Here is a 14,193-nt window from a genome sequence, read left to right as displayed (position 1 = left end):
TCAGAAGCAAACGTAAGAAGCAACTGACCCTGCTCAGCTTTATATACCAATGCTGGCTCCTGCTCATTCTGTCCTCTCTGAGAAGATTGGCCAATGCCAGGGTGTTACCCTGCAGGGTGAGGCTTCAGAGATGACAACCATATTTACACAGGGTGGTTATGGCACAGGCTTAAGACATTTGAGTTCTGGGTCTCACTCTGAGTAGTGTCTGTTCTTATCCTTGCAGCTAATTCTGTTTCTAAAACATCTTCTTTAAATACTGTATTTTTGAATTCTTGCACCAATAACATAGCTTGTCTGTTCGATATTATCTCTTCAATCTTGTTTACTACACAAGTAAAAAATTAAAACACATTATACATCAGAAAATTTGCCTGTTTTGTTTTGTTTTGATCTGGGTTTGTTGGTTCATTTTCTTTTAGTTTGAGTGAACAAGAGGATCACCCCAATTATGGAACATAAGAAAAGAAGACAAAATAATCGTTCTTCTTTTTTTTTAACTATTTTTCTTCATGTTTTGAAGAAACCTTCAGGTAGGAAAATAAATATATATTCATTTATTCCATACTTGTTTGGTTTGTTTCCTTCATTCTTTAATTTGTTAATTTAGTCACATGATTTATAGGAAGTAGCACACAAGTGAATTGATCATGTCTTGGACATTTCTCTCTCTTTTAGTTTTTGGGATCCAGAGAAGGAAACAGAGAAGTCTCAATTTGGAAAATTAAAAAAAAAAAAAGAAATACAAAGCTACTTATAACGCAAAGATTAGTGGCAATATTCAGAGATAAAGAAAGAGGGAGGGAAAGAAGTGAGAAAGGTTTTCCTAGTGACAGGTAAACCCAGTGAAGGGAGCTTGAAAGACATTCTCCCTGTGTTGAAGAGTTTTCTTCCTCTCTCTCTCTCTCTCTCTCTCTCTCTCTCTCTCTCTCTCTCTCTCTCTCTCTCTCTCTCTCATTATTTCTCTCACTAATTCAGTCACTCATTTTGCTGCTTCCTGGGCACTGTGTATACTGTGTATGTTTTAGAATCTTTTTTTTTCCTTGATAGTCCCCACCTATTCCCATTTGTACTCTATATTTTTCATTACTCTTAAATTATTTAATTTCATCTTCATGCCTTTGCAATCTCGTTTTGTCCTCTAAACTCTCACATAAAATGTCCTAAACTTTTCATTCTAAGAACTTCTGGTGTGCTTTTCCTTCTTGGTATTAAAAACCACTCGAAGCCTTAAATAAGCTCTGAGGTTCACACAAGGAGAAGTACAAAAGTGGGAGGAGAAGGACCTGGGAAGAGAAGCTTCTGCGTGAGATGATGAGGGAGGCACTTAGGGATGAGAATGACTCGGGGCATGAAAGAGATATGTGAAAATAAGAAGGGAACTTCCCCTGTGAAGGGAAGAAACAACAGGCACTTCTGAGTAGTGAATTACCTCAGCCCTCTCTCTCTCTCTCTCTCTCTCTCTCTCTCTCTCTCTCTCTCTCTCTCTCTCTCTCTCTCTCTCTCTCTCTCTCTCTCTCTCCCTCCCTCCTTCCATCCCTCCCTCCCTCTCGGTGAGCCCCTATGAGTCCTGCTTACTTGTTTAGTCAGTCTGTTCTCATAAAGTCCTTAATACCTGACTCCTACAATTCTTCCTCTTCCTCTTCTTTCGGATCCTGTTGCTCTGCCTAGTGTTTGGCTGTGGGTCTCTGTGTCTGCTCCTATCCATTGCTGGATAATGACTCTCCAACAATAACTGAACTGGGCAAAAATCAATCCATGAGTATATGAGAATATCATCAGGCATCATTTCATTGACTTTTTAAAAAAAGTTTTTGCCTGTCTTGTTTTGTTCAATCATGGGTCTCTATGCTGAATACCTCTGGTTCTTACTTCCTGCCTGATTTTTATGAATATTTTAGTATGCTCAGGAATGTAAGATTAAGATTCTTGAAGTGAATCTGGAGTAGGTCTGTTTCTGTCCTACCAGCCTGTGATGTATTGGGACTTCCACAGAAGTGAAGAGGTCTCAGTACCTATGCACAGCTCCCTGTACAGGAAAAAATAGATGGATATAAGAGAGCATTTGCACTCAGCCTGACACAACAAACCATCTATCACATCCATATATGTGTGCAGTAACATTGATGGAAAGGGAATTTGAAGGAGAGTTGTGAGAGTAATTTGAGGTTGTTTGGGGATGGAGAGAAGGAAGAAACATTATAATTAAATTATAATCTCAAAAACAAAGAAACAAAAGCTATAAAATAAACATAACATATTCAGTGTAGTTTGTTATTTATACATGTCAGTGTATAACAGCAGAGTTACTATGAATGTACACTGGTACCCAGAGCATTGTTATGTTCTGTTTACCAGGTAAATAAAAAACCAATAGGAACACAGTATAGATATAAATAAATCTATACAAATTAGAATCTCTTAAAGCCCTCATAACTTCATATATGACAAGAATGGTGGCAAAATGAGCAGTTCTGCTTACTGGGAAGGCTTCTGTGATGGTTTCCTGTGTACTACTTCACTGGCTACTGTAGCATTTAAGTTAGAGCTGCAATATGGTTGATGGTATTATTCCTCAGATTAAACTCCAGCCACAAAAGTTTTAAGACCACCTAAGTACTTCTGTGATTATAAAACAAAGTGGTCATATCAGCCTAATTTAGCCTTGTATGTATAAGGGAGACTATGAGATAGATGATTCTTGGGTTTTTGACAGTCTCAGTCCTGATCATGATTTCTTTTTAATATTTTTATCTGTGTGAAATGACAATCAAAATTGTTAACTAGCCTAAACATGTACCTCCATCAAAGAATTAACTCTTTCATCTTGAAAATATAATAATCAGTTTATAATTGATTAAAATATATATTTACATTATACATATAAACTTATAAAGTGTATAATAAGGTTTTAGACAGAACGATAAACTAGCTTATAACACTGCCACTATCATTCCTAAGGAGAAAACCACATAGACTTCCAGGTTCTCATCACATATCACCATAGATTCAGTCAAGGAAAGCTGTCTGAAAGCTGTGGTTTTTAATCAAGATGTCTACATATTATTGTTTATAAAAAGCAAGAACAAAAATTATCACACAAATTAGACCATAATATTTTTCAAGGATTATATCTTCAAAAATATATGACATTTATATTTATTTGTTGCCTATGAGAGAGCAGTTTGATAGCCTCAGCCATCAAGGAATTGCAAACTGAAACTCATTAGAATTCCATACCATGTCAGTCAGAATGGCTGCCATCAAGACAAGCAATGACAGCAGATGATGGAGGAATATTTGCATACTAAGGATGGGAAAGTCAACTGATGTAGGCACTATGGAAACAGTTATGAAATCCACCAAGATTATAAACACACATGTACCAAGTCAGCTGTGCTGGCATATTCCTATAATCCCTGAACTCTGGCAGCAGAAACAGGAGGGGAAGCATCTGTGGCATCCCCAGCTACATACTTAGGTTGAGGTTGGCCTGAATCACATTATTTTTATCTCAGTGCATTATTTACATTATACCTAAAGGAATATAAGTCAGCATAATATACAGATTCTTTCATGTCAGATTTATTTATTCAATCAAGAACAAACCTAAATGTCTATCAAAAATGTGTAGATATGTATTGTCTCACATATGCACAATAGATTATATTCAGATGGAAACAAAAAATATTGCATTCATAGAGAAATGGTGGAAGTAGAGATATCTATTTGAGGCAAAACAGACCAAACTGAAAGGGAAAAATGTTACATAATTTTTATGATATGTGGAGTAGAGGTGTGCATTGTGTGTGTGCGTGTGTATGGGGGGGATGTGGGTGTGTGTATAAGAGGGGGTGTAGGTCTAAAACATAGAAAGAGTCTATGAGAGAGAAGAGAGATTTATGAGATGGGAATTGGAGGAAGTCACAGAACCCATATGTCAAAATCATGAAGAACTATGTGGTGAAAAAAGAAGGGACAGGAAGAATAGATAAAGTAGAGGGTAAAAGGCAGTCAGAGTAGTACTCCATTGTGTACCACATTTTCTGTATCCATTCCTCTGTTGAGGGACATCTGGGTTCTTTCCAGGTTCTGGCTATTATAAATAGGGCTGCTATGAGCATAGTGGAGCATGTGTCCTTCTTACCAGTTGGAACATCTTCTGGGTATATGCCCAGGAGAGGTATTGCTGGATCTTCAGGTAGTAATATGTCCAGTTTTCTGAGGAACCACCTGACTGGTTCCCAGAGTGGTTGTACAAGCTCAGCTATTAAAAACAATGAATTTATGAAATTCTTAGGCAAATGGATGAATCTGGAGGATATCATCCTGAATGAGGTAACCCAATCACAAAAGAAGTCACTTGGTATGCACTCACTGATAAGTGGATATTAGCCCCAAAACTTAGAATATCCAAGATACAATTTGCAAAACACAAGAAAATCAAGAAGAAGGAAGACCAACTTGTGGATACTTCATTCCTCCTTAGAAAAGGGAACAAATACCCATGAAAGTAATTACAAAGACAAAGTTAGGAGCTAAGGCAAAAGGATGGACTATCCAGAGACTACCCCACCCGGGGATCCATCCCATAATCATCCACCAAATGCAGACCCTATTGCATATGCCAGCAAGATTTTGCTGACAAGACCCTGATATAGCTGTCTCCTGTGAGGCTATGCCAGTGCCTGGCAAATACAGAAGTGGATGCTCACAGTCATCTATAGGATGGAGCACAGGGGTCCCAATGGAGGAGCTAGAGAAAGTACTCAAGGAGCTAAAGGGGTCTCCAACCCTATAGGTGGAACAACAATATGAACTAACTAGTACTCTCAGAGCTTGTGTCTCTAGCTGCATATGTAGCAGAAGATGGCCTAGTCGGCCATCATTGGGAAGAGAGGCCCCTTGGTTTTGCAAACTTTTATGCCCCTGTACAAGGGAATGCCAGGACCAAGAAGTGGGAGTGGGTGGGTTGGGGAGCAGGGCTGGGGGAGGGTATAGGGGACTTTTGGGATATCATTTGAAATGTAAATGAAGAAAATATCTAATATTTTTTTAAAAAGGCAGTCAGAGGAGAAAAGATCCAAATAAAATTAAATTTTAATTGCTTACCGAGTTGTCCTTACACTTTGTTGGCATGACATTTTTTTTTCAAAAATATCAGAATAAGAAGTTATAATATTGCATTATGCATCTTTTTCACTAACACAAACCCATTCATTGTTTGATCTTTTTAAAGGTAAGATTTTTTTTTATACCTTTATTGGCTTTATTTAGTATGTGAAGAAGGGAGAAATAAATGGTGCATGTACAGAGAGCAGAGGCACATCTTCAGGAGTTGTTTCTCTCAACCATGTAGATCTCACGAATCAATCTTGGATTTTTAGTCTTTTTGTTGTTGTTGTTTGTTTGTTTGTTTGTTTTGTTTTTTGTTTTGTTTTCCATTTTTTACTGATTATTTTATTTATTTACATGTCAATGTTATCCCTCTTCCCACTTTCACCTCCACAAGCCACCTATCCCCTCCTCCCTCCACCCTGCCTATATGTGGGTGCTCCCCTAACTGCCCATTCACTCCTCCTTCAGCACCCTAGCATCCCCTCTCCTGGGTTATCAAGCCTCTGCAGGACCAAGGTGCTCCCCTCCCAGTAATACCCAATAAGGAAATCCTCTGCCACATATCCAGCTTGAACCATGGGTCCTCCATGTGTACTCTTATTTTTCTTTTTTTTTTTATTAGGTATTTATTTCATTTACATTTCCAATGCTATCCCAAAAGTCCCCCACACGCTCCCCCACCCACTCCCACTTCTGGGCCCTGCCGTTCCCCTGTACTGAGGCAGATAAAGTTTGCACGACCAATGGGCCTCTCTTTCCACTGATGGCCGACTAGGCCATTTTCTGATTCATATGCAGCTAGAGACACGAGCTCCAGGGGGGTACTGGTTAGTTCATATTGTTGTTCCACCTATAGGGTTGCAGATCCCTTTAGCTCCTTGGGTACTTTCTTTAGCTCCTCCATTGGGGGCCCTGTGACCCATCCAATAGCTGACTGAGAGCATCCACTTCTGTGTTTGCTAGGCTCCAGCATAGCCTCACAAGAGACAGCTATATCAGGGTCCTTTCAGCAAAATCTTGTTAGTGTATGCAATGGTGTCAGCATTTGGAGGCTGATTATGGAATGGATCCCTGGGTATGGCAGTCTCTAGATGGTCCATCATTTCGTCTCAGCTCCAAACTTTGTCTCTGTAACTCCTTCCATGAGTGTTTTGTTCCCAATTCTAAGAAGGGGCAAAGTGTCCACACTTTGCTCTTCGTTCTTTTGAGTTTCATGTGTTTTGCAAATTGTATATTATATCTTAGATATTATACATTTCTGGGCTAATATCTACTTATCAGTGAGTACATATAATGTGAGTTCTTTAGTGATTGGGTTACCTCACACAGGATGATGCCCTCCAGGTCCATCCATTTGCCTAGGAATTTCATAAATTCATTCTTTTTAATAGCCAAGTAGTACTCCATTGTGTAAATGTATCACATTTTCTGTATCCATTCCTCTGTTGAGGGGAATCTGGGTTCTTTCCAGGTTCTGGTTTTTGCAAACTTTATATGCCTCAGTACAGGGGAAAGCCAGTGCCAAGAAGTGGGATTGGGTGGGTAGGGGAGTGGGGGTGTGTGTGGAGAGCATGGGGGACTTTTGGGATAGCATTGGAAATGTAAATGAAGAAAATACCTAATTTTAAAGAAAGAAAATATTATAATCACATTCTACAAACAGCAAAAAAAAATCAGAAAAAACAAACAAATACAATAGCAAAAAACTTAATCAACTTATATGTCCTCTGGTACTGCCTCATGTGATATGCATGTATCTTTATTAATTGCTGAGTTGATCTGCAATTGTGATACCTTTGTATGATATTTTTAACTAAATGAGTCATTTAACTAAATGATAATACTTATAGCACATTCTAACTGAGTTAGGAATGACACAGAGTCAGTGGGTGATATCAGAGTATGGATCTGTGCTAAGTATAGTTGAATTTGACTACTAAGTGAGTTATATCCTGTCTGCATGACACAGAGAAAGCTAATTTTGAAATTTTGTCTTCTTCCTTCTAAACATTACCTAAAGAATGCTACCAGTTTAGGTTGAGTCAGTTAGAAAGTTACCTTTTCAACATGGTAAATTGGATTTATAAATCATATATATATATATATATATATGTATATATATATGTATATATATATATATATATATATATATATATATATCATCAAAGAGATGACATTGCAGTCCTTGTCAAATAAAATTCTTAATACAAAAATAATAGTTCAAGCAGTTTAACTTTCTGGATTTCTAGTGTAGACTACACTATAAAAAGATATAGTTTATTTACAATACTCCAATACCAAGATATGTTTTATTATATTTGTTAACTTGTATTAAATGGTAAATTTCAAACTAAATCTATTATTATTTTATAAGGTTCAAACATCAGATTAATAAGCATATTGGGCTTCAAATGGACTACTATTCAGTCAGGCACATCAAAGGAATGCCTTTGTTTTATAGAGTGTAGAGTTATTGGGTATGAATTTGAGCCTCCTAATTTGTACCTGATTATCTAAATTCTCGATGAATTTTGATGAAAAACTACATACACACATAAATAGATTTACATATGACTCTCTATATAAATATTTAACTATTAAACTGTTTAAATAGAAATTGAAACACTTAATATAGAAAATACACTTCTGAGAATCGGAACAAGCTAGTAAGGTAAAAATAAATAAACACCTTTAAGTATCAATATCATTTCACCATAAGGCTTATTTGTAGCCCTGAGAAATTAGTTGCAGATATGTTTTGTACATCATTCATATTTTTATAGAAATGAATTGTCATCATTTAAACATTCTAAAAAATATTATCAAATAACCCATTTGGTTTTAAAATTTCATAAAATTGATATCACAATTTCAGATCAATTCAATTATTAGTAAAGTAAAATATAGTATCTCCCCTTTTTAAAGAGATGATAAGCCGGGCAGTGGTGGCACACGCCTTTAACCCCAGCACTTGGGAGGCAGAGACAGGTGGATTTCTGAGTTCGAGGCCAGCCTGGTCTACAGAGTGAGTTCCAGAACAGCCAGGGCTATACAGAGAAACCCTGTCTCCAAAAAACAAAAGAGAGAGAGAGAGAGAGAGAGAGAGAGAGAGAGAGAGAGAGAGAGAGAGAGAGAGAGAGAGAAAGAGAGAAAGAGAGAAAGAGAGAAAGAGAGAGAGAGAGAGAGGGGGGATAAACTCTACTGTATACAGGAGAAACTGGAGGCTGTCTTGGTAAAAGAATTGGGTCATATTTGGAAAGACTAGGTTCACATATTTTGTTCTAACATGAAAACAGAAGAATAAACAATTTGAAAGAAGAAAAGGGTCTGGTAAGAACTACAACTTGGATTGGTGGAAGGGAGAAGAAATGGGAAGAGGACACGAGGATAATATGATCAACATATACATGGAGGAAAATGGCCTAATGAAGTGCATCCATTTTGTCAAGTAATATACACTAACAAATATTAAAGAGGAAAACAATGAGAAATGAATTCTTTACCAAATTTAAAATATGTAATGTAACAACACCAAGGACAGCGATCAGTCAGTGGAATAAGTCACTGCACCTCATGGTTCTAGTGTAACAACAACTACCACCTATCAGCAAAATCTCTTTTAAATCTCTCATCCATTACATCACTGTCCACCCAATTTCCAGGTCATTGTTGTAAAACTAGTCTGAAAGAGTCTAAGTCCCAGACTTAGAATACGCTGTTGAATGATTCAAACATCATTTATACATTTTTCATGCAGCACTGATCTATATTACAAATTAAAACAGAAAAATTTAGTTGGAAGCACACATCATTGTTGGAGTAACTACTGTGATTTCCTGATCAGATCTTCAACACCAAAAGGGATAAGCTAGAGAGGAGGGGAGGTGGGGAGACAGATGGAAGAGGAGAAGAAAGACATAGTTGATGGCCTCTAACATCATATAGGGATTTTCATGTACCGGTTTGATCTCTTCTAAGTTATTTTGACACTGCAGGCTCTCCATACTGTGTATGCTCACACTGGGAGTCCTAGAAAACACCCTGTTATCTCTGTTGTCAAAACTGACTCATCACTACATCAGCTTAAGTACTTTCTGTCTCAGCAAACAAGGATGACATGGGTCTCTGTATGCCAGCCATTCACAAAGTGCTGCGAGTACAGAAATAAACTCTATAAACTTTTCATGGTCTTTTTTTTTTGTAACTCTGGTACTGATATGTAGTGAAAATACACTGTCTATCATTCACTTATACTCTTTAACCTGTGTTTTCTTAGCCTCTTCAGGAGAAAAGATAATATTGTTATTCCTGTAATCTGCATGAGTAAACTCAACTATCTTGCTTTGACAAACTCACAAACCACATTCTAATGATCTTATTCATCTACCTTATTAAATGTATTTTCATCATGGGTTCAAATATATGCTTCATATTACTCTCATGTCTGGTTCTCTAGTCTGAAATGTCCATGCCTTTCCCTGTGAATAACACAAAGATGTCAACACTTTTGTTTCTCACATTCTGGTTTTTCTGAAGTGCTGATTGTCTTGTTCTCTTGTTCTAGCACTATTGTTAACTGATCTCCACCCCCCACGTCCCACACCTCGTTTATACTTTCAGAATCTATGTGTGCATTTTCTTTCCTATGATGAACCTGGTCACTCATAGCACTAGAGGTTTTCTTCAAAAATAGATAGAAATCCTGTGTGCTCTCAGTCAATTCCTCCCAGCTACTTGAGTTAAGGCAGAGTCAGTGCTAACTGGGTCTTTCACTATGGGAATCTGCTGTCTCATTCCATCATAAGAACTAGTCATTTGAATTTTTGATCTTTGCCATTCTGACTGGTGTGAGGTGGAATCTCAGGGTTGTTTTGATTTGCATTTCCCTGATGATTAAGGATGTTGAACATTTTTTCAGGTGCTTCTCTGCCATTCGGTATTCCTCAGGTGAGAATTCTTTGTTCAGTTCTGAGCCCCATTTTTTAATGGGGTTATTTGATTTTCTGGAGTCCACCTTCTTGAGTTCTTTATATATATTGGATATTAGTCCCTTATCTGATTTAGGATAGGTAAAGATCCTTTCTCACTCTGTAGGTGATTTTTTTGTCTTATTGATGGTGTCTTTTGCCTTGCAGAAGCTTTGCAGTTTCATGAGGGGGAACAACATGATGAACTAACCAGTACCCCGGAGCTCTTATCTCTAGCTGCATATGTATTGAAAGATGGCCTAGTCGGCCATCACTGGAAAGAGAGGCCCATTGGACTTGCAAACTTTATATGCCCCAATACAGGGGAATGCCAGGGCCAAAAGAATGGGAATGGGTGGATAGGGAAGTGGGGGGGGGTATGGGGGACTTTTGGGATAGCATTGGAAATGTAACTGAGGAAAATACGTAATAAAAAATATTAAAAATTAAAAAAATAAATGGATTTGGGGTTTAAAATTAAAAAAAAGAACTAGTCATTATATTCATTTGATATCAGCATTCTTTCAAAGTACTAATAAGTATCAGAAGAAAGATTATTACCTTTATAAAACAAATTTCAGAAGGAAATGTGATCTTGGAATGAGTCTGAACTATTTATTATTAACCATTTATTATTGTGAGTCTTTGGTGTCTACATTGCAGAGTAAAGTGAAGATTGCATACTCTGTGATGATTGATAGCTGTCAAGATATGAGACTCCTTTTCTTTCTTTTTTTGGGGGGGGGAGGGGTTGAGACAGAGTTTCTCTGTGTAGCCCTGGCTGTCCTGGAATACACTCTTTAGATCAGGCTGGCCTCGAACTCAGAAATCTGCCTGCCTCTGCCTACCCAGTGCTGGGATTAAAGGAGTGTGCCACCAACGCCTGGCATGAGACTCCTTTTCATATAAATGATAAATTATACCTCATATTTCAGACCAAAGCAACACTATATCATTCATCCATGCTTAATTCAAGTTCCCTTATTTTTTCCTTATTGAGTCAGCAAAGAAAAACCATAAAGAGATTCTATCTAATTTTCCAAGACTGGGCATTTAAAACTTCCCCTCTGGATAGCTATTCATGGATGTCTATTAATTTAGTGATCATAGAGCTTTACTAAATATTTCTTTCTTTTAAAAATATTAGGAGAATTGAAGAATACAGGTAAGGGTAGAAACGGCCTGATGATAAGAAGAACAAGTAATGTTATGGACCTTGTGCTGTGTTACTATGATAAACTCATTGTTGGCTTAAAGACTTTTGCCCAAAATAATGCATGAACAGATTAACTTGCTAAGGGGATAACAATAAAGTCATGTTCCTCTTAAATCATTAGAATCTTTTCCATTATAAGCCCCTGCTTTGACTTTCCTGGGTTAGCAGCATTTCTCTCTCCCTTACCCTTCCTCTGTGTGGAACTCTGTGTGTGTGTGTGTGTGTGTGTGTGTGTGTGTGTGTGTGTGTGTGTGTATTGAGCTGCATGTTCCTCTTCTCAAGTCACCTTACATACCTCTATTTTTCACTTTTCTTGTGACCTAACCCTCATTCTATCTGGACTGATGAAACTTTCTGCATTTGTTTCCATTTCCATGATATTTAATATCATTCATTCTCTGATCAGTATCCATTGAGAGGGCTTGTAAAAAAAAAAAGCTAAACTAAGTTAACAGCAAACTACACTGTTAAGTCCCTTCCTGTTTGTGTAGCTAGCAGGATATGTGGTACACATATCAATAGAGTATTGAGATGAATATAATTGAATGCTAGCTTATTTTCATTTTTGATACTCTAGTTAAGTAACTCAACAAATATTTCTATCATGATGAGACAGTCAGCAGTAATATTTTTATATCAACACATCAGCACATTGCATGATCTGGCTGCTGACAGATACAGATAACTATTGGGTGTGTAGTTACCATATAACTTTTAAAAACACATATGCAAAGTGTATTTGTTTCTTAGGAAAGTAGTGGGGAAGAACTTTGCATACATGCCTCCAGCTACAGTTCATCCAGAGGGATTCAGTCGAGGAGTGCAACTGTCAAATGATGTCTACTACCAACTAACTCCCTATAAACCAAGATCTATTACTGATCTTCATTAAGTCAAGAAATAACAGGCAAGGGTTCTACCTACTACAAAAAGAATTGCTCATCCTATCTTTTTGGCTAGGCAAAAGTCTTACATAAATTATGAGACAGTTATAAAAAATTCAGTTCTATTTGCAAACAGAAGATACTTCTCTGAGAACACTAAGATATGGGTTTTAGACCATTGGATATTGCATTCAGAGAGGACCATATTTTATACTGCTTGGCGTTTTAGTAATAATAAATAAGGATTATAAATATGCATGAAATACCTGGCCGTACAACTACCTTTATGGGTCCTATATTTTGTTCTTGATGGTTTATAATTTCTCACCTTACTCTAACTCTTTACTTCTCTTGGAGCTGCATTTTTATGACTCATGACAATGACTCAAACTCATAATATTTGGTGTATTTTATTCTGTACCTACACAGACCATTCTGTAATTAAAGGCCACTTATTATATGTAGTAATTTCAAAATCTTACTAAAACTGTACCAGAGAGTAGCATAAAGAACACTTGGAACATATATTTTATTTCAGGAATTGAGCATAACCTGGTGGTTATGGAAAGAAAACAAATCAAGGGTATATTACCTATTGTGCTAACTCTAGTAACTCCATATAAATAAAAGCAGTCCAAATGTATGAAGGAGAGATTTGATCCCAACCCATGCCTGGATATTCAAGATAGATTTATTGAAAAAGATAAATGCTTCCATTTACAGGGTATTATGGAAATTTCATAAGACCCCAGTAATGAGCCTTAAAAACTAGATATTCTTATTCTCTCTAGACTTATGTTTCTCTCATTCTTAACTCCTAACTCAGGTCAGAGTAAGGTGTGAAGTGTAAAGGTCCCAGGCAAAGTGCCATTTGAAATCTCATAGTGACTATTGGCTGTGCAGGCATGGTATGACAAACAGGGCACTTCTATTCTCTCCTTAATCATACCTCTATTGCTATTGGAGCTGTCTAAGGCAACAGGATTTATGAAAAGATAAATAATGTTGCTAGGTAAACACGGAGGGAAAACTTTAGAGAATAATGGTAATTTTACAAAAGAAAAATTATTGGCTTGAGAACTGTGAAGTGCTGGGTAGGTAAGAGGGGGAAAAAAGACATTTATGTGGAAGACTAGAAAAAACAAATAATTTACATAAAATGTAATCATAATGTAGTGTGTAAATGAAACCATTTGTTGAATTTTTTTGGAGTGTTTAGGGCATGGTAATAGGATCTGGGGCTTACTGCTTGCTGTCCCACACATTTGAAGTGTAATTCATTTATTTCCCCAAGGTCAGACCTGAACCCTCACTTCTTTGTATCTTGAAAACTTAGCATGAACCCTTCTATGACACAGACAAATAATTTAAAACACCATTGCAGTGAACATAAATGCTTTTTATTTGTCAGAAGACAGATTTTCAAATGTCTTTACCATTTTGCCAACAACTGACAGATGCTCTCTTGGGAACAATTAACCATTGTTCACAGGCAAGAGCAGGAAAGGGGGCTTAGTGATATTTGTGAGCCAGGGCAGTGGCCACTCCAGACACCACCTTCTGGAAGGCAGCCTGTGCAGCGGGGGTGAATTCCTTGCCCAGGTGGTGGCCCAGCACAATCAGGATCATATAGCCCAGGAGCTGTGGGAAGATGGAAGAACCATTAACAGAGCAAAAATACCAGATACTGCAGGGTTATTTCCAAAGGCATTTGTTTGCAACCTTAAACTACTGACAAATTATTATAAGAATCCTATGTGAAACAGAATTTATATGAAAATATATTCTTCCCTGTCACCCTGGCTTGAAACCAATTATGCTACTATTCTTGAGAGCTATGAGAAGAAGCAGGGACATATCTTCCTTGTCCTCTGAGCAAGTTACAAGGCAATATTTTAAAAGACAATCAAAAGTAGATCAAAGAAGAAGAAATGGACTGAGGAAAAGGAAAGGATTAGAGAAAGAGAGAGGAGAGAGGGAAGGACTGGGAGGAAAGGAGGAGGGGAAG

The 14,193-nt window shown here is 37.3% G+C and overlaps 1 protein-coding gene across 1 annotated transcript in view; it reads right to left on the bottom strand.

The window, feature by feature from the left end:
- Nucleotides 1-13,563: 13,563 nt before the first annotated feature.
- The window catches only part of LOC110297384 (hemoglobin subunit beta-1), a 1,460-nt gene continuing 830 nt past the window's right edge, over nt 13,564-14,193 (bottom strand). The window contains exon 3 of the mRNA XM_021166134.3: nt 13,564-13,826. Coding sequence (XP_021021793.2) covers nt 13,698-13,826 — 129 coding nt within the window. The 3' untranslated portion in view covers nt 13,564-13,697. The remainder of the gene's footprint in view (nt 13,827-14,193) is intronic.

The sequence above is a fragment of the Mus caroli genome, unplaced genomic scaffold (genome assembly GCF_978045245.1).
Source record: "Mus caroli unplaced genomic scaffold, Mus_caroli_1 scaffold_8, whole genome shotgun sequence".
In the NCBI taxonomy this organism is placed as follows: domain Eukaryota; kingdom Metazoa; phylum Chordata; class Mammalia; order Rodentia; family Muridae; genus Mus; species Mus caroli.
This window is presented reverse-complemented; position numbering and strand designations above follow the sequence as displayed.